Here is a 20442-nt window from a genome sequence, read left to right as displayed (position 1 = left end):
GATGTCTGGTCGCAGGGTGGTAAATGTGATATGGCTAGGGAACTTCAGCTGCCTATCCAGATCCACTGACAACTGCCAATCCCTTGCAGAGGCCAGAATGCCTACTGATTTCCTTTTCACAGACTTGGACTGCTCCCCAGCTCTGACAAAATCAATACTACACTTGCTGGGCTGGGACTTCTTTGCCCTCTCAACTCCCGCGCTGATAGCTTCAGCGATGGTCTTCAGGACTTGATCATGCCTCCATTGATACCATCCTTCTCCAAGTGCATTTGGACAACAGCTCAATATATGCTCCAGGGTTCCTCGCTTGGAGCACAGTAGGCATGCTGGTGACTCTATTTCCCCCATACATGCAGATTTGACAGACTTGGCAAAACATCATACACTGACTGAATGAGAAATTTTATGCGGTGTGGCTCAGCCTTCCAAAGCTCTGTCCAGGTGACTTTCCTCTCCATCGCATTCTCCCTTCTTGTCCATGCACCTTGTTGTTTCATTCCCACTGCCCTGCAGGATCTAATCTCTTCTACAGTTCCTCTCACTTCCTCCAGAACAGAAAGCTACCTAAGACATATTTAAAACAGTTCATGTGACTACAGTGGTTCAACCTTAATGTTATGAAGCGACGAGAATACCTTTTGTGCGCCAAAAAAACTAAATATTGACTTTATTCAACAATATCTTGTGATGAGCGATTTCAAAACACTGCTTCATGAAGCTTCGAAGCTTTACGGATCTTTTGTTTCGAATCAGTGGTTCGGAGCGCATATCAAACTGCCAAAGGCAGTGGTGAACCATTGAAATTGCAAACACTTTTGACGTAACAAAGCCTCTTTTACTGAAATCACGTGACTTTGGCAGTTTGATACGCACTCCGAACCACTGTTTCGAAACAAAAGATTCGTAAAGCTTCGATGTTGCAATGTTTGTCAATTATGAAACAAAATCAAATCAGCTATGAAGCAGCTTTACAGAAAAATCCAGATCAGTTCAGTTCAGTTTTTGATCTCATCCGATAGTGTCAATGCAGTCAAATTGATAATATTACTAAACATTAAGTGTCTTTTCAAACTACACACGGTAGTGGCGTGTCTGTAGAATGAATCAGTTGATTGAATGATTGAATGATTCACTCATAAACAAATCATTTGAGGGAAGGAATCAGTGGCTTACCCATTAATGCGGTCACTTGTTTCATTCCTAAACATATCAGTGTTTTGAATGAATCGGTTGAATGAATGCCTCACTTATAAGGACAGTTATAACCTGCAAAAAGGCTCAATGAAAAATCCAACCACATTCACTCAGCCAGTTTTTGTACCAAAAAAATATGTGCTCCGCTTTCAAGTAGTATTGATTTGGAGATATGTCTTACACACATGCTAGTAAGCGATTCGTTTTGGAGCAATCCCAGAATTTCTCAAGCGGAAATGAGTGGAAAGTAAAGATTTTATCCTACAGACCAAATCTCTCCCATGTGACATTCCACCATTAATCAAGATCTCATTTCAGCACAAAAGCACAATCAATGAGAAAATGCATATGATCCAGCTTTGGGGAACATTTACTCTTATGAGTAATAAATCACTTAATGAACTTGCTGTCTTTTGTTTACTCAAATTACGAGCATTTCCCTTTTCAAATCAGGGATAGAGAAAAGGAAACAGATAGAAATGTTAATCTCTGTATTTCCCTCTGTTATATGGGAATGGACTTATGGGGGTTCAGAAGAGACAGCATGACTTAGGCCTTCAGTTGAGATACACTTTCACTGATGAACTAAGACAAGGTAGTGAAGCCCCTTCTATTTTCATTTTCTGCAAAAGAAAAATCTCTCTTCCTGTGTGCTTAGCATGTATTGGAGCTAGGATGTCTAGGTCACTAACCCTTGAGAAAACAGCTTGCATTAATATGCTGTAATCCAGTGTAATTAGTCAAATAGCTGCACGCCAAGCAGATTGTCACAGGCTGTCAGCTTTGGCAGGCTTGCAAGATGGCCCGCTGTCCCGCTGGCCAGCAGGGATACCACCGAGAGCACATACACGTACGTAACACACCATCATGCTTCAGCTTAGCTTTCAACTCTGGGTCATCAGGGGAGAATTTGGTTTTGTCTGATTGCGACATTATGATCTACTGATTTCATTGTGATTTCATTGAAACAACATGCATTGACTAGATTTTAAAGTAAATAATGTCTAAAAATCCGAGTGAATGTTGTTTTAAAAAATAAAATATAAGATTATCATTATTATTAAATTGGTGCAATCTCTTCATCGCATTCTAAATGACTAGATTTGGTACAATTTTCACGTTTTTCTTATCAGTTAATCTTACTGCATTTAACAGTTATGAACAGGCATTTTAGTATTAATTTAGTAATCGATTAATGATTACTCTGAAAAGATATTGCAAATTGCAATTAACTGTGAGAATTAACTGCAATACTTGATTTTACCATCAACTGAATTTAGTTCCCCCTCCATCCTGTTCCTTTCAAGACTTCCTCCACCTCCATCTCCTACTCATGGTGGGGAGTGATATGCAAAGTACATGTGCGCATGAAATAAACACAGTCAAAATAATTATATCAACACCAGTCTTCTCCTCCCACTCCCGAAATCCTCTAGGAAGCGTTTGACATAAGTTGACGAGGGTTGTCCAACAGCCCCTTCAACGCCGCCCGGAAAACGTCTCCATGCGGCGCTGGATTAGCGAGGGTAAAAAGATTTAAACTATATAATTACAAGAGGATCAAGTGCAAATTATCTACCATGCTCAACAGCCAGATTACCCTTCTCTGTTTCCTTCTGACTTACCCCTGAGGATGAAAGCAACACCCCTCCCACTCGGCGCAGAGACTTTCTAGCATAAACATTCTAGTGCTAGCGGCTAATATTTTTTTTACTTATTGTGCCAGCATATTTTTTTGTTACTCTAGCAGAAATAATGTTTATTTTATTTTATTTTATTTTATTTTATTTTATTTTATTTTATTTTATTTTATTTTATTTTATTTATACTCTGTAGTATAGGTGTCATGGCTGATAATCTTCAAAGTGCATCTGTTGGCACTGGGGAGGAGGCCTTTGCGGTTTGGGTGGATATTCCGGGAGAAAAGAATAATAGATGAAGGTGTGATGTTCACAACAGCAGAGTTTGGTTGAACGTCTTGTTAATCGTAGGGTGCAAAGACTGTGTATTGCGCAGCCCCCTCATACTCTTGTTTTCAGATGCATTTTGTCTATATCCATTGCATCACCTACACTGTAAGAAAATATTTTGATGATTTATCATAACATTTTTTTCTTTTTTCAAATCAACTTAAATAATTGATGTAGTAGATAACATAATATTTTGAGTTTCTGTTGATTAAACCAATCGCCTTCATTGTTTTAACTCAAATTTTTAATTTCAATGAACTCAAAATTTTAAGGCAACCAGATAACTTAATTTTTAAGTTAAACCAACATTTTTTTTTTGTTTTTTTTTTTACAGTGTTACACTACATCAATATGTGTTTGTTGAACAGTTGATTTCCAAACCATTGGCATTAATAGAGACTTTGTCCTCCATTTGCAGCAATAAAAATCTGGAATGGTTTCCCACTAGATGTTGGAACATGGCTGCAGGGATTTGCTCCAATTAACATGCATCAGTGAGGTCAGGCACTGAAAATTCCTCTAAAAGATGTCCAGGGCCTTAGTACAGAAGTTTTTCCACAGTAGATTCAGTAAATCATCTCTATGGATCTCTCTTATTATGCTCAGGCACATTTTAATGCTGAAACAGCAAAAATATATAGTCTGAGGAGATTGTTAGTCCTTTCTTTGATTTTAAGCGCGTAGTATAACCGAATTAACCAAACTTCTTCATTCAGTAGAGGATTTCCACATATTTTTAGCCATGCACTTTATCTCTTTCAGTTCCACCTTACTGTTTTTCCACGTGATGAGTGTAGAGCTTTGTTTGCGATTTCTCTGTCAGGCTGAAGAGGCTATTCATCAAGCCAGTGCGATTCCAGTCATCTTAAGCGTGATGAGTCTCTTAAGAAGGGCCATTAGTGAGGGCTCAGCAAATGGACCCCATAGAAAATTACACTCCGTCTTTTTAAAAAACCCTTAACACAAGCCCTCTCAAGCTGTTTATCTAGATTAGTGTTAGCCAAGTGTGTATATATGTGCCTACGGGGACATTTATATGCCTCTTTCTGCTCATTGTTTCCTTTTGTAGCCATTTTGATTTTTAATGAGTTTCTCGTTTTCCTGCAAACCAATATTTAATGGAAAACAAAATGGCTCAACCGCAAGAAGATTTCACCATGACCAACATATCTGTTTTCATGGCACGCACAACCTCAAGAGCATGCCTGAAATACGGCCCTTGCAGCAAAACCATTATTGACAAACTGGGTTGGACATATTAGGCAGTGATCTGAGCAGCGAGCAGAGCTCATATTCATCCGTTTATCACCGCAGTCTCGCTTCGCGACTGAAACCGTGTCACCCCGACACACGCTCTCGCACACCCTAAATGTGTGTTGACAGTGATTATGCAAAAACCACATCCTCTTTCCGGAGATACCTGCTCTGTGAGCCATTACCCTTTACTGGGGCTGAAAAGTGGATTCCGTGAGGAGCGTCCAATGAGAGGCTTCTGATAATCTGAAGGAATTTTAAATTTTGCTTATTTTCACCCCTTAGAGCACATGTCACAAACAGGAGAGATCAGATGGGAAATGCAGCCTTTGATGTGCGTGTGTGTGTGTGTGTGTGTGTGTGTGTGTGTGTTTTCCCTTCAGATGAGTGTTTCTCATCTTTTAAAAGAATATACAGAAACTTCTGGTAAACAGATTGAGATTTGGATCAATGAATTTCACAAATCATGCTTTGGTTTTATTGTTTATTAACATGAAGCCGAAAGATCTCAGTCTTTTTCCCCTTTTATTCATATAGATAGATAGATAGATAGATAGATAGATAGATAGATAGATAGATAGATAGATAGATAGATAGATAGATAGATAGATAGATAGATAGATAGATAGATCATTCTAATATGCTGATTTGATGCTTAAAGGCATAATATGTAAGATTTTTGGATTAAAATATCCAAAAACCATTAGAACAGTGTTATATATTTTGTTGACTTGTGTACTTACATTATCCCAAATGTTTCCAAGAATGTTTAAATCCAGAGAAATAAGCAATTTTAACCAGAGCTGTGTCTGAAACTGCTCCCTATCCACTATATAGTCCACTATATCGGGTGTCGGCCATTTTGTAGTGGTGTCCGAATTCTGAGTGAACGACTTCATTCCCTACATTTGTTCACTACTTTATACCCACAATTCTCTCTGATTTCGAGTGTACATTCAATGTACACTTGCTGAAGCACTATTTCCCAAAATCCAATTTATTTAACCTTTTTTTTTTTTTTTTTTTTTTTTTTAATCACTACTTGAATAAAACATACTAAAATGTAGGGGACATTATTATATAGATGAATTAAAAAAAATGAAATTATATTACTAAAAATATATATATATATATTTTTTATTAAAATATTATGTAGGCATTAAATCAATTTAATGTGTTTTACTAACAGCAATGTGTTTTAATAATTTGTGGAACTGTTAACTCAATAAACTTTAAAAGATGATAATTTAGTGGATGATTTAAAAAAATCGTTAATCATAGGTAGCATATTCAAATCATAACGGTCGCCTGAGGGCCCTCAAAGACCACGTAATCTGTGAGCGTGAGAGTTTCTAACAACTTTATTAAAAAGGATAAATACATGAAATGATGTACACTTGTTAATGTGTTTATTTTTGTTTGCAGTATTTTATAGTATTAAATGATTATGAACACATTAAGCATGACAAAAAAATTATACAATCGATTAAACTACAAAGCTGGCACAGAGGCATATATGATTACAAAATGAAGTCATTATGATTGTTATCGTTATTAACATTGTTTTATAATGTAAATAACATGTAGGATAAAATAGTTTTATCGCGTGTCGAGTCGTTTCTGAGACAGATATCTCCGTGTATACGTCAGCGTCTGAATTCACTTACTTAATTTCGTTCACTCCATACAGATATAGTGCACTCAAATGCCATACACTATATAGGGATTAGTGAATGAGTGAACGAGTGAGCAGTTTCGGACACAGCTCAGGACATGGACCATGTCTGTGCGTCACCTATTAACGACATCATAATTGCGTTACCCTCAATTTCCTGTTTTATTTTGTAGAAACCATAGAAACACCAAAGACGCTTTAATATATTATGTGTTTTATTAGACAGGTGAGCAACTTTTTGGATGGATACATTCATCAACAGAAAACTAATCATGTTATATAGCTCAACACATTAAGTCTTAGTGTTTAAATCTCATTTTCTTGATTTACCGCGAGTAGCATGTTTTACCATGACTAACATCAATCTAGCTTACTGCAGTGTGCATTAAAGGTCCCGTTCTTCGTGATCTCATGTTTCAAACTTTAGTTAGTGTGTAATGTTTTTGTTAGAGTATAAATAAAATCTGTAAAATTTTAAAGCTCAAAGTTCAATGCCAAACGAGATATTTTATTTAACAGAAGTCGCCTACATCGAACGACCAGTTTGGACTACATCCCTCTACTTCCTTCTTTAATGACGTCACTAAAACCGTTTTTTGACTAACCTCCGCCCACAGGAATACACAAGAGATGCGTTTGTAGAGTGTGTTTGTCGCCATGTCGTCGAAACGCTGTTATTTTCATCCCGCAGTCCAATCACCGGGTCTGATTCCGGCTCAAATTGATAGGGTAAAATTAAAGACGTGTTTACAATAACACTGAGCGCATGCATCTCCACGTTATGGTAAGAGGCGTAACCTTTCCGGGCAAGATGCGCTCAGAACTGTCGAATCACAACACAGGAACCGCTGACACAATCAGAACTCGTTACGTATTTCTGAAGGAGGGACTTCATAGAACAAGGAAGTCATCAGCCCGTTTTTATGACAGTGGAAACAGCGGTATACAGATAAGTAAATTATGTGAAAAATATTGTGTTTTTTTACACGCGAAACATGAACACATGTTATATTGCACACTATAAACACAATCAAAGCTTCAAAAAAACACGAAAATGGGACCTTTAAGTGTCTCATAGTAGTCGCCGAGCAAAAACAGAGTAGTACTATAACAACTTTCAACACACAAATATATCTAATATGATAAAACAGCGCTACTTTACCCCACATAAGCTTGACCAGAAGAAGCGGAAGTGGCGACTGTGGCATAATAAAAGCTCCACTGCTCTCGAGACGCGTGTCGCACTCGTCTTTCATTACCAATCGCTCCAGTGGCCTCGTTTCTTCTCACACAGCACTCGGTCCTGCTCTTCTTCATACTACAGTAACGTTAATAATCTCATCCATAGGTGCCGATTTATGTTTGTGACGGTGGGTGCTCAGTCCATATATACACAGACCCGTGCTAAACGTGCATATTCCAATGTGGTTTAGTGGCAGAACTTTTGCTATGCGAGTCAGACATTCCGGGTTCTAATCATCTGTGGTTCTAATCCGTGCTCGATTAGTTTATTTATTTTTTCTTTTCTTTTCTCAATAAGACCAAAGATGTTCATCTATGATTGTTTATAAAAAGGCAAGAGCAGGGACACGTTTGTGTACATTTTGTGAATGATGTCGCTGGAAAGAGTTGACGCAACACCATTAGCAATAGATAGGTCTGTGTGAAGACTGTGCATGAGCCACGAGAATGTTCCTCCACTGATAACAGCGGCAAGATAAAGGTGCCCTCGAATGAAAAATTTAATTTATATTGGCATAGTCAAATAACAAGAGTTCAGTACATGGAAATGACATACAGTGAGTCTCAAACTCCATTGTTTCCTCCTTCTTATATAAATCTCATTTGTTTAAAAGACCTCCGGAAAACAGGCGAATCTCAACATAACACCGACTGTTACGTAACAGTAACAGTCGCGATGTACGCCCCCAATATTTGCATATGCCAGCCCATGTTCCCAAAATTACGAAAGGCATTAGACAAGGGCAGCCAGTAACGTCTGGATCTGTGCACAGGATCAACAGACTAGGTAAACAAGCAAGAACAATAGCGAAAAATGCAATAATAACTGACATGATCCATGATATCATGATATTTTTAGTGATATTTGTAAATGTTTCGTTAGCATGTTGCTAATGTACTGTTAAATGTGGTTAAAGTTACCATTGTTTCTTACTGTATTCACGGAGACAAGAGCTGTCGCTATTTTCATTTTTAAACACTTGCAGTCTGTATAATTCATAAACACAACTTCATTCTTTATAAATCTCTCCAACAGTGTAGCATTAGCTGTTAGCCACGGAGCATAGCCTCAAACTCATTCAGAAATAAATGTAAACAATATAACAGTATACAATACTCACATAATCCAAGCATGCATGCCGAACACTTTGTAAAGATATATTTTGAGGGTTATATTAGCTGTGTAAACTTTGTTTATGCACTGTTCAAGACAAGCACGAGCTCCGTGGGCGTGGAGCATGAGAATTAAAGGGCCAGTAGCCCTGAATCGGCTCATTTATAATGATGCCAAAATAGGCAGTTAAAAAAATGAATTAAAAAAAAATATATATATGGGGTATTTTGAGCAGAAACTTCACAGACACATTCAGGGTACACCTTAGACTTATATTACATCTTTTTAAAAAAAAGTTCTAGGGCACCTTTAAAAAACAACACATTCCAGTGCCAGATAGCTTCTTATTTAACACAAATTAACGTCATCTGGGTGTTTAATTTGCCTATCCGTGCAGCAAAATGTTTAAAAAGTGGTGGGGACATTACGCCTATGTTACCAACCAAACAAAAGCACTTTACATGACATCACTAAATAAAATAATTCAATAAATATCTATTTACAATAAGCACTTACAATAAGAAGACCATTCTAGAGAAAGAGCAAGAAGAGAGTTTGAGCGTGCGTCCAGTTGATGCAGGAGTGAAGGAAATCTGCCTGCGAGCTGAAAGATTTGTGCTCACGCATTACTTGGCATTTTTCATTAAAATAACACAATAGAAATGGCCTCAAATAAACAATAAAAAGGTGAAGATAATAGTGTTTGAAAGCTGCAATCGATTTTTTCATTGGTTAAATCAATGGAGAATATCTCGTATTTTTCCGTGGGTGCTCAACCATTTTGGCGCCTATGATCTCATCCATGAACATGATTTCTGCCTGAGTCCTTTCCCAATTCGTTTCCACCAGCTGTGGACATGAAGACAACACCTTCCATGATTCCATGAAATCAAGCTACACCTTTTGAATAAGCAACCTTGAATAAGCGGCAAAAAATGTACATATTGTGCCTTTAAGAAATAGTTCTTATTATTATTATCAATGTTAAAACAGTTGCTTAAAAAAAGCTGCTTAATACTTTTTTGTGAAAAATCTGATCGCAGGGATTTCCAAATGAACAAAATTATTTCAAGTTAAGTGAATTAAAACACACCCTGTGAATTAGAACAGAGCTTTGCATATGTGATTACATATACTTCTTTACAATGTAATTTTTTGAAGCAAATGTATGGGGACATATTGACCAAAAATGCTATAATTTCTTTCCATGTGATGTAACTTAAGGTTGAAAGGGCAACAGCAGCTCTGAGGAAGAAGTATGTAAGGATGAATTTGGCTGCAATAAGGCTAGGTGACACCCACACACACATTCATACACATGGTGGGCAGACTGGAGTAGTCACACCTTGTCATCCTGTGCTTTTTCTCCTGAAGCCAGAAGCCAACAACAGCCGGCGGTAAACAGTCAAGACCCCCACCTGTTCAAAAACAGGCCCTTTGGTAAAAACTGTCACATACTGTGCTGGTCTTTCCTCTCTACAACTACAGTGCCACAGCATGTCTGCTTTCAAACTCAGCTGCCCCTTACACCAGACACACTGTACACTGCATGCAGTAAAGGCCTTTTACAAGCTACAAAAGTCAGTCAGCCTTTTCTTAATGTGTCCATTACTGCCGTTGAGTGGCAGTGATTGTTTTAAAGGTCTGGTTAATTTCTGTTTAATCTCTTTAAAGGAACAGCCAGCCGGAAAAATAAAAATGGTCATCGGTTCACCCAAGGTTCTCGTGTTTCGTAACCGAATGAAGTTTTAATATGCCGGATTGCAAATTGGATTTGAGAGCTAGTCAAGATTAATTTTCAGTGAATAACCGAAATACATTTGAAATGTATTGCATGTCAGACATGTTCACAGTATGTTTGAATGCACTTTAATAGTTACATTTCAGCTAGAATAAATGAATAGTTTTAACTAAAAAAAAAAAAAAAAAAAAAAGTCATGTGAATAGACTGAACTAATATTTAGTTAGACTGAGATTGTATACCAGTCTGGTTTTGTTTTGTTGTATTATTTTTATTTATAAAATAGTTGGGTCATTGATAAATAAGGTTTTTAAAAGAAGTGTAAAAAAAAAAAAAAAAAAAAAAGTTTTATTAAGTGTTAACAATGAGATTATGTGGTTTTTATAATCAATTAACACTGCTTTTGTCATTTTTTACAAGATGAACACAGTTTGTCACCACAGAAGTAATTTGGTTTAACCAACCAACCATTACCGAATGACACTTTTGGTTATACCAAATGACGATATTTTCAAACAATGCTAACAGGCTAATATCTAGCTAGCTAGCAAAAGGACAATCAAACATTTTATATTTAGTACAAGTTTTACAACATTTTCTATGTTTTATAGCGGTTGTACTGAATGACCTGATGTTTCGGGGCATGCGCATGAGCAAGTGAATTTTTCAAATAGTTAAAAGAGAGTTAGTTACTTTGCTTCATGATCATGTGGTTCTTTGCGGGTGTCTGAATGAAATCACATCCTGTCACATGATACTGACCACATGACTCGATCCAAAATGGTCTCTTTATATATTGGTTACTCCGAATGACATCAATGATTTTTCTGGAAATTTTTTCTCATAACAAAGCAACGACATTTACATATAATTTTAATACCATTTTGCACTATGTTGATATATAATGTTTTAAAATCATGCCAGAATAAAAAATATATACATTTATTACATTTTAAGATATTTTAATCACAACTGAAATGGCTGTATTGGTCTTTGGACGGTTAAACCGAATGACCTTTGACACTTCAAAATCGTTAAAATACCTTTATATGTAGCAAAATATAATTAAAACCTTTTGGATTTGATAAAAGAGATCAAGTTGTACTACCTTACATACGTTGGATGTCAAATCTTTGTTTTGTTTTTTTAATTATTATTAAGGCCTTTGGAAAAAGAAAATGACCTGTCATGTCATTGACCCATTTATTAATATTTATTTTTAATATATGACATATTTATTATTATTATTATTATTATTATGTATTATTTATAATAAATATTATTATTTCTAAAATATTTTTTTGGAGCTTGACATTGGAACAAGCGTCATGTAAATTTTTCCAAATGTGTTCCATAGAAGAAGAAAAAATCTACATGGGTTTGGAACAACATTTGGGTTAGTAAATGATGAAAGAATGTTCATTTTGGGTAACTGTTCCTTTAAATGTATCTATGTGCAGATAAAATGACTGTTAGGCTGTGGGGTTTGAACCTCTTTAGCTCATATATACATTTTCTCTCACGCACCATAGGGAGTGCCTCACCATTCTTGAGATGAGACAAGTGCTCTCACTTTCTGGACACATTTCCCCCTCTCTCATTCCACACACACACACGCATTCAGTCCCAGCAGTGGAAGCCTATTAGACAAATCTGCAGAGAGCCCAGCAGAGGTGCTATGATGGCAGGTTGTCAGTGCGACAGACGACCGGCTTTATAAACATATCAGTCATGCTGGCTGTTATATCCCTGGCCAGACTCAGCACACATTTGACATGGAGAGGGATTGCACTCATCTCTCGAGGGGCTGTGTGAAAAATTGTGTCCGGTTTAAAAATGACGGATCTTTTTGATATATTCGCCCCTGTCATAACGTTCCATTTGGCGGGCAGTTTGGGGCGTCCTTTGAAGAATAAGAATGGCGAAAAAGATTAGGCTTGGATGTCATGCTCAATAATGGCTGTTAACACCAACAAAACGAGAAGAATTGTGGGGCCTGTTGTCGATAGGGGCCCGGTGTTTATTTACACAAGCCAAATTTATAAATTGCACTGACAACAAAACAGTTGGATTATTCCACTGATGCAATAGACATGTTAATATGCATCTGTTAGGAGCCTTTTACAACCCTAACAGCTGTATATACAACAGACATAACCATCCAAACGTGGGCTAGGTAGTTGTGCGGCCCCTGTGTGTGCGCTGACAGGCCGTGAGCAGTGAGGTAAAAGCCTGGAGCCTGTTCCTGCTCGGCTGCTGCTGGTGTGATTAGATTGGGGCAGAAGCCTCCAGCTGGCAGGCCTGTCTGGGACCCGGGGCCGCTCGTCCCTGACACTCGTCACCATTGTGACACCTCTGACAGGCAGCGGACAGCCCAGCCAGACAGGTTCATTAAGCCCCATTTTTTACAGCTGGGCTTCCGTCCTCTCTCTCTCTTTCTCTTATTCTCTCTGTTTCTCCACGATGAGAACAAAAAGACGGGAGAGAATAACGACTGCACTTTGTCAGAGACCTGTGTGTCTACAGGGGCACTGGCTTCTTGATGTTTGATGTGCCAGCTCTGTTGTTATGACAAATTTTTTTGTGATGTGACCTATTTTGAGACGCTTTTTCTGCAGCAGTATCTTTTGTTGTCGGCTAACCCTTTGGCCTGCGCTTTGTCACAGGAAGAGACAGGCAAGGGCATGTGTAGATGCATATAAATTTGAATATGTCCACTGAAACACAAAGAGGTCTTGTATTGTTTTTTTAATAGGGTTTTGTTGTTGTTGGTGGTGGTGTTGTTGTCTGGGGGCAAGCACCTGTCATATTTTGTTCAGATGTATAACAACTACTTCTTCTTAATTTATTTGTTTGTTTTTATTATTATTATTATTATTAAACATTTTTATTATTTTTGTTGTATTATTACATATTGAGTTATGTTTTTTTTGCGTTATATTAATAATATTTATTATCATTGTAATTATTGTTTTAGCATTATTATTAAATACATATAATGTTGGTTAATTTTATTATTGTTTATTATGATTTTGGTTGATTTAGTATCGTTTATTTTTGTAATTATTATTAAATATCATTATTATTATTGTAATAAATGTATAATAATTTATTTTTTGTTGTTTTTATGATTTATTTGTTTGGCATTATTGTATTAATAATGATTATTATTATTATTATTATTATTATTATTAATGTTGGATAATTTATTGATTATTATTATTATTATTATTATTATTATTAATTTAGTATTGTTTTTGTTGTTGTTGTTGTTATTAAATATTGTTATTATTGTAATAATTTTATAATATTCATATTTATTCATTTGTTTGTCATTATTGTATTAATAATGCATACTATTATAATTATTATTATTATTATTTTGGTTAATTTAGTATTGTTTTATTATTAGTGTTGTTGTTATTAATATTATGATTATTGTAATCATTTTATAATATTTTGTACTGTTGTTTTTATTATTAATTTGTTTGTCATTATTGTATCAAAAATGATTATTATTAATATTATTACTATTATGATTACTTGAGTATTGTTTTATTATTGTTATTATTATTAAATATTGTTATTATTGTAATATAATTATATTATTATATCATTGTATTTTTTATTGTTTTAATGATTCATTTGTTTTTCATTATGCTATTAATAATAATAATTATCATAATTATTATTATTATTATTATTATGTTGGTTAATTGATTGTTGTTTTATTGTTTTATTATTATTAATATTATTATTATTAAATATTGCTGTTATTGTGATTTTATAATAATTTGTTTTTATTGTTGTTTTTATGATTAATTTGTTTGTCATTATTTAATTAATGTATATTATTATTATTATTATTATTATTATTATTATTATTATTATTTTGCTGTTGTTTTTTTTCAGGTTGTTGAACCTTTTTGTTTTGTTTCCCTTCATTCTTGTTTCTTACAGCTACTGTTGTTCTCTCTGTTGTTCTCTCCTAAATGGTTCTTTTAACTATACCTATCCACGACCGTATCTACGACAGCTCTTTGAGTTTAGGTCTGTCGAGGGCGAGCCTATCTGTATATCTACCGTTGGTTGTTTGTGGTTTGTATGGCATGAGGGTACCTACAGCGGTGGATGGTGAGCCTTTTGATATAATCCATTTTTAATTGATCCCCAGAGCCTCTGAAGTGACAGGAGGCTCTTCGGTGTCAGTGTTTATTCTGGGGAGAAATTAAGCAAGGCCAGTCTGATTGGTGGAGGCTTTCAGTATCTCTAAAGATGAATTATCTTTAGGTGCTAACCTTAACCGATACCCATTCACAGTTACTGTACACAATGTCCCAAACATTTCCTCAACCACAAAACGTTTCTTCACCTTTGTACCCTCCCAGAATGGGATCTTATCTATGTGCCACTAGGCATTCTCTTTTTTGGGCTTGAAGAACGTCAGTGTGTGTACACATATGTTTGTGTGTGTGTTGAGTATACCTCTTGGTCCGTTAAAGTGGTAGGTGGGGAATGGAGTTTGGCTCATTCTCACTTGTCAGGATGAAGCTCTTGATCCAGCCTCCAAGGTCCCTGGGGGTCTCCGAGGAGAAACTCACTAATGATCCCCCTCTTGCCCCAGCCCTGTGTTAGTATGGATTATTTACGGCCGCCTTACCCCCGTAGGGACTGTGTTCCAACAGCACGGTGAGAGTGCCGGCCCCACAAGAGATAGACGTGTCAAACAAAATAGAGGAAAGGTGGAAAGATGGCCCTTTGCATCATCAACAGAAAGCAGCGTATTGCATCTTTTTAGAGACGCCTCCATTTCGAGATAATCAAAGCCTGGCCTGTCACTCACTGGATGCCAGCCAACATTTTTGACGGGAATGGAATGTTTCACAGTGCTCCGTCAAAGTGGCTTCATGGCATGATGATTGGAGTGACAATCAAACTGCAACAACAGAATGTGTTTCCCAAGCAACGATCATAACACGTGTGACGCCGTATTGAAAAACAGTCTGGAAAATCTGTTGGATTGCAGTTCAGTTAACGAATATCTTTCCTTTCTCCTGTGCGTAGGTGCTGGTCTACTCTGAGGGGCTTCACGGCAAATGGATGTTCAGCGAGATCCGAGCTGTGTTCACCCGACGCTTCCTGCTTCAGAACACAGCGCTGGAGATCTTCATGGCCAACAGAAGTAAACCTATCCTATGTGTTTTCCACTTTACGAATACAAAAACAATGATCAATCAAAGCATCTAGTGCTCTAGATCTCTGTCCTGAGTTTTCATAACTTTCTAAACCAGCAAAACATGCTTGGTCAACCAGCTCCTAAAAGACCACACTGGATGACCAGGTTTTATGGGTAACACTTTACAATAAGGTTCAATTTGTTAAGATTAGTTGGAAATTCATGCTAGTTCTTTTAATAGTTTGCAGTACAGGACCATTGATAGAATTCACAGGACCCAGGACCATTTTTTATGGATAAATCCACCTCTACATGCCCAATAAGTAGGCTATACTAAACTACAAAGGTTTAAAGTACAAAATATCTACAAATTTAAGTCAAATTTAAAATAGACAAAATCTGATCTCCTAGACTGTTCTGTGACAGACAGGTTTGGCTGAACTACTCAGAAGAAAAACGTGTGAAAATTGATAACAAATCAATCCAAAATCAATCAAAAGGCTTTTAAGCTTTTCTCAGATTCATTGCTGGCATAGTTACAGAGTTTTGTCTTTATAGTGCAGCAAAGTACCTCCCCAGCGGCCCTGTAGAGTAATAGACTTCTGTGCTAGCTTTGGATTTTTGTCAGCTCTTTTCTTTATATAATAATTTATGTCCTCCAAATTGAGAATAGTGTGAGACTGAACGATTGCTAAGCTGCATTTGTTTACCTGTTTTGAAGTCTTTGTACTGTTTGTGGAAATGTTTACTCATATTTGGACGTACTCTACTGTAGGCCTTTGTTTAACATGTGACATCATTGCCACCCTCAGCGTCCGTCATGTTTAACTTCCCCGATCAGGCCACAGTGAAGAAGGTGGTCTACAGTCTTCCTCGCGTAGGCGTCGGCACAAGTTACGGCCTTCCACAGGCCAGGCAAGTCTGTTTCTAGTTCTCTGGTACACCTGCACGTGGTTGCCATTCAAAATATTGTTCAAAACAATGTTTACTTTGTCTTTATTTTGTTTAAAAGTCTAGCATGATGACCACATCAAATGTCAGAAACGATTGATCCTGAGTGTACCCTTTGCTGTGTAACTGTTTGGAATACTTTGAGGTAGAGGTAGTTACTTGTGGCATGGGTGTTTTTGCATGTTTGTCCCTGACTGAACCTACCAAATAAACCCATATTCTTTAGTGTGTTTCAACTGAAGTCCATGCTAGTCACAATAAGTGTAGATATGTACACAAGTCTACACAATTACTGACTAAACATATAGCAAACAAGGACATACAACGATGAGCCAAAACACTATGACCAGTCACAGGTGAATATGGTTGATCATCTCCCAGTGTTGCGTAGCCAGACCTCCAGGCTGACGGCAGAAGGTCTGGACTCCATAGCAGCTTTCATTGGCCAAAGACCGCCCGGTGGCCATCTGACTAACATGTAAATCAACCAATCACAGTTTGTTGTGTTCTGTGTCATGTTTAGGGGCATGAAAATGTAACATTGATGTCCCTACAATAAAACTCTTGGACGTATTTTCAAGAGTTTATGCTGAAAATCCAGTTTTTAGTTGATCCTGAAACGTGCTCATTGTCACAGTTGTAAACACAATGGGTCTCATTCATGAAACACGAGCAGAACGAATTTTTGTGTAAATCGTGTGTAAAGTGGTTCTGGTGTAAATTTTCAGATTCATTAAAATGTTCGTATTTTCCAAATGTTAGTTGGTACGAAAAAAATCTACACCTGCTCCCAGCCAGTGCGTTTAACATCCGAACGTTTTGCTCATCAATAAGGCTGCATTTTAATTCACCTTAATAAGGTACATATTTACACAGCATTTTGAAAAAATATTATATATAGTAATTACATACGTTTTTTCTTTTTACTTTTATTGTGAGAGCCAGTAATAGCATCTGCAAACGGAGCACTTTAATCAAATAATTAATTGATTCCAATAGGGCTGGGCAAACTAATGGCCCATTAATTGTTATGGAAATTGCTTCCTATAAAATGTCCAAAATCCTTCGTTTGGTGTCATAATATGATGCCCATATATAGTTGTCAGTTGGATTTAATGGGCGGGATTTATGGTAATTGAGAATGAGCGTGCACACTCGTCCCATTTACGACTGATTGGAATTCATTAACACACACACACATTTCACTATCACTTCTGACGTTTATGAAGTATTTGTGAATCAGGAGAAGAGTTTTCGGGAAGGTCTCTTTACGTGCAAATCACTCACATATTCACTCGTATATTTACGAATGTTTCATGAATGAGACCCATTGGCTTTCTTCTTCCATGAGGGGAGTTTGGCGTCACGGCATCTTTGTTTCTCTCTGAAGTCCCGTAGAATTCAACCAATCAGATGACGACTATGAAACTCCTTAAGTGTTTCCAATTTTGTGTGTCATATGCATCAGACATTCAGCCAACGGTCTCTGGGCATGACATCTGAGACTAATCATCTTAAGGCCACATCAGATTAGATGGTAAGCAAACAATCAGTTCTCGTAATCAACATGTTGGATGCATGAGAAATGGGATCTGAGGGATTTGACAAGGGCCAGATTGTTATGGCAAGGCGTCAAGGTTACAAGAGGGACAAACCACAAACCGGCAAAAAGGGTGTTGGGTACCCAAGGCTCATTGATACACTTGGGCAACGAATTTAAATGATGGTTATGGGAGGAATATGTCACAACACACTCTGCTGCGTATGGGGCTATGTAGCCGCAGACCAATCAGATTGACTATAACGACCCCTGTCCACCGTCAAAAGCGGCTACAATGTGGAAGAAGGTCGCCTGGTGTGATGAGTCCCATTTTCATTTACAACACGTGGACAGCCGTGTGCTGTTTACTTGGGGAAGTGATGCACCAGGATGTGCTGTGCGACTGGTGAAGGGAGTGTGATGCTCTGGGCAATGTTCTGCTGAGAAACCCTGGGTCCGGACCTTCATGTGGATGTAAATTTGACACATGCCAGGTACACCCCTTCATGACAATGGTGTTCCCTGGTGGAATTGGCCTCTTTGAGCAGGATAACGCACCCTGCCACACAACACATTGTTCAAGGATGGTTTGAGGAATATAATGAAGAGCTGAAAGTTTTACCCTGGCCTCCAAACCAATTGAGCATCTGTGGGATGTGCTGGACTAATAAGTTCGATCCACCTTGCAACCTACAGGACTCGAAGGATCTGCTGCTAACGTCTTGGTGGCAGATACCACAGGACCCCTTCTGGGCTCTTGCAGAGTCCATGCCTTGGCAGGTTGGCCCTGTTTTGGCAGTGCACAGAGACCAACAGCATGTTAAGCTGGTTGTCATAATGTTTTGGCTCATTGATGTATATCTATATACACACTTATCCAGGGTAGTGTGGTATACTAAAGTGGTCCGTATCAATAAATAGGCTTACGGAACGTATGTCACACTTTACCCCGGATAACTGTGAGTGCATTTCAAAATCTGTCAATTAATGATTCCTTATGTTCAGCAATGTATTTTCTAGTATTATGGCTAATAATAAGTACTTCATTCTTTTGCTCAGAATTATTAAAAAACACACACACATCGGAGGATAAAAACATGAAACAAAAAAGAAAATGAAACATACAAGTCCTGCACGTGGATGAGAATCCCTGAGAGAGGTCCACCAGAATTCTCTGTTGTTCTCATATTTTTAGCATGTGTGCTGCATATACTTCAAGAGCAAAGGCACATTATGGTCATCTGCAAAGAATCTCTGTTGCTGGAACTGATGCATTCATTACACACCACAGTGAAGTGCGTGACAGCCTTGCGTGTGTGAGCTGGTGTACTCTTTTGTCTTTTTTTGGAAGCTAAATGTTACAATGTCATATTTTGAATTATAATCCATTTGCAGAACAAGCCAAGTCCACAATAATCAAAGTAAATGAAAGCAAATGTCGAGCTGGACTTGAGCCCTGCTTATTGCTGAATTTTGTGCTTTTTTTGCAGGCGGATTTCTTTGGCCACCCCTCGTCAGCTCTTCAAGTCCTCTAATATGACTCAGCGCTGGCAAAGACGGGAGATCTCAAACTTTGAGTATCTGATGTTTCTCAATACCATTGCAGGTTAGATTTTTTTTTTTTTTTTTTTTTGCATGTCAGTGTTACCTAATCATTTAAACAAAATCATTTTGGACAATCATGTCAGCTTTGTGTTTTTAAAATAAATTGCCTAGAATCTTTTGGTTAGACATGTAGGCTTGCAGCAAATTATTATTTTAAAGAATATATGTATTTTATTTTGTTTAAATGTTATTATCAGTTTCTTTTTTTTTTTCAAACAAAAAGACACTGACAGAAATGTACTGTCTTTTCCCTCATTATTTATTTAGGAGCTATATTTTTTCTTCATACTCAGGCGCTCTCGCAAAAGCGAGAGCCGTGGACTCTTTGGGATAATTAGTGTGTCTCTGTGAGTGTGTGCAGAGTTGAAATATTCTGTTGCAAGTCTCTGATGTGAACTAGTGAGAATTTGCGCACACACACCTCCTCTTGACACTGAAATGTGTCATCCCTGCTCGCGCTGCATATTCATGCATATTTATATTTAGCTCCGGCTTGAGTTCGAAACATTATTGTCAGCTAATTAGATGTAAGGCAGAGTTGGAATGGGGTAAAATTCATTAAAGGCAGGAGTGGTAATGACCTGTGCTGACAGAGGTGTCAGTGAAGCCCGGGCCCACCGACAGGAGAGAGAGAAGGGTGTTAATGTGAAGCCGGTCCGCTCCTAATTAAACACTATTGCGGTGATATTAACATCTTCCACCCGGGCCTCGGTCCTGTCAGCTCAACCTCCCCTCATCTCAACCTTTTTCCTCCTCTCGGCCCCACTTCACCGTGTGGCATTAACCTGGTTAATCAAGTCTACCTCATCCTAGACCCAGAATATCTCAAGATCATTACGGGATGAATTTGTTTAGTGTCAGTGCAAGTATCAGAATACCAGAAGACTTATATTTATATACTTTTTATTTTATTTTATTTTATTTTATTTTATTATTTTATTTTATTTTATTTTATTTTATTTTATTTTATTTTATTT

At 37.3% G+C, this 20442-nt stretch overlaps 1 protein-coding gene across 1 annotated transcript in view; it reads left to right on the top strand.

Moving 5' to 3' along the window:
- The window catches only part of nbeab (neurobeachin b), a 377709-nt gene that overhangs the window by 286391 nt on the left and 70876 nt on the right, over window positions 1–20442 (top strand). The window contains exons 40-42 of the mRNA XM_067364674.1: window positions 15258–15375; window positions 16182–16284; window positions 19351–19466. Coding sequence (XP_067220775.1) covers window positions 15258–15375; window positions 16182–16284; window positions 19351–19466 — 337 coding nt within the window. The remainder of the gene's footprint in view (window positions 1–15257; window positions 15376–16181; window positions 16285–19350; window positions 19467–20442) is intronic.

The sequence above is a fragment of the Chanodichthys erythropterus genome, chromosome 17 (assembly GCF_024489055.1).
Source record: "Chanodichthys erythropterus isolate Z2021 chromosome 17, ASM2448905v1, whole genome shotgun sequence".
Taxonomy (NCBI): Eukaryota; Metazoa; Chordata; class Actinopteri; order Cypriniformes; family Xenocyprididae; genus Chanodichthys; species Chanodichthys erythropterus.
The sequence above is the reverse complement of the archived record's forward strand: the minus strand, read 5'-3'. Positions and strand labels throughout refer to the sequence as shown.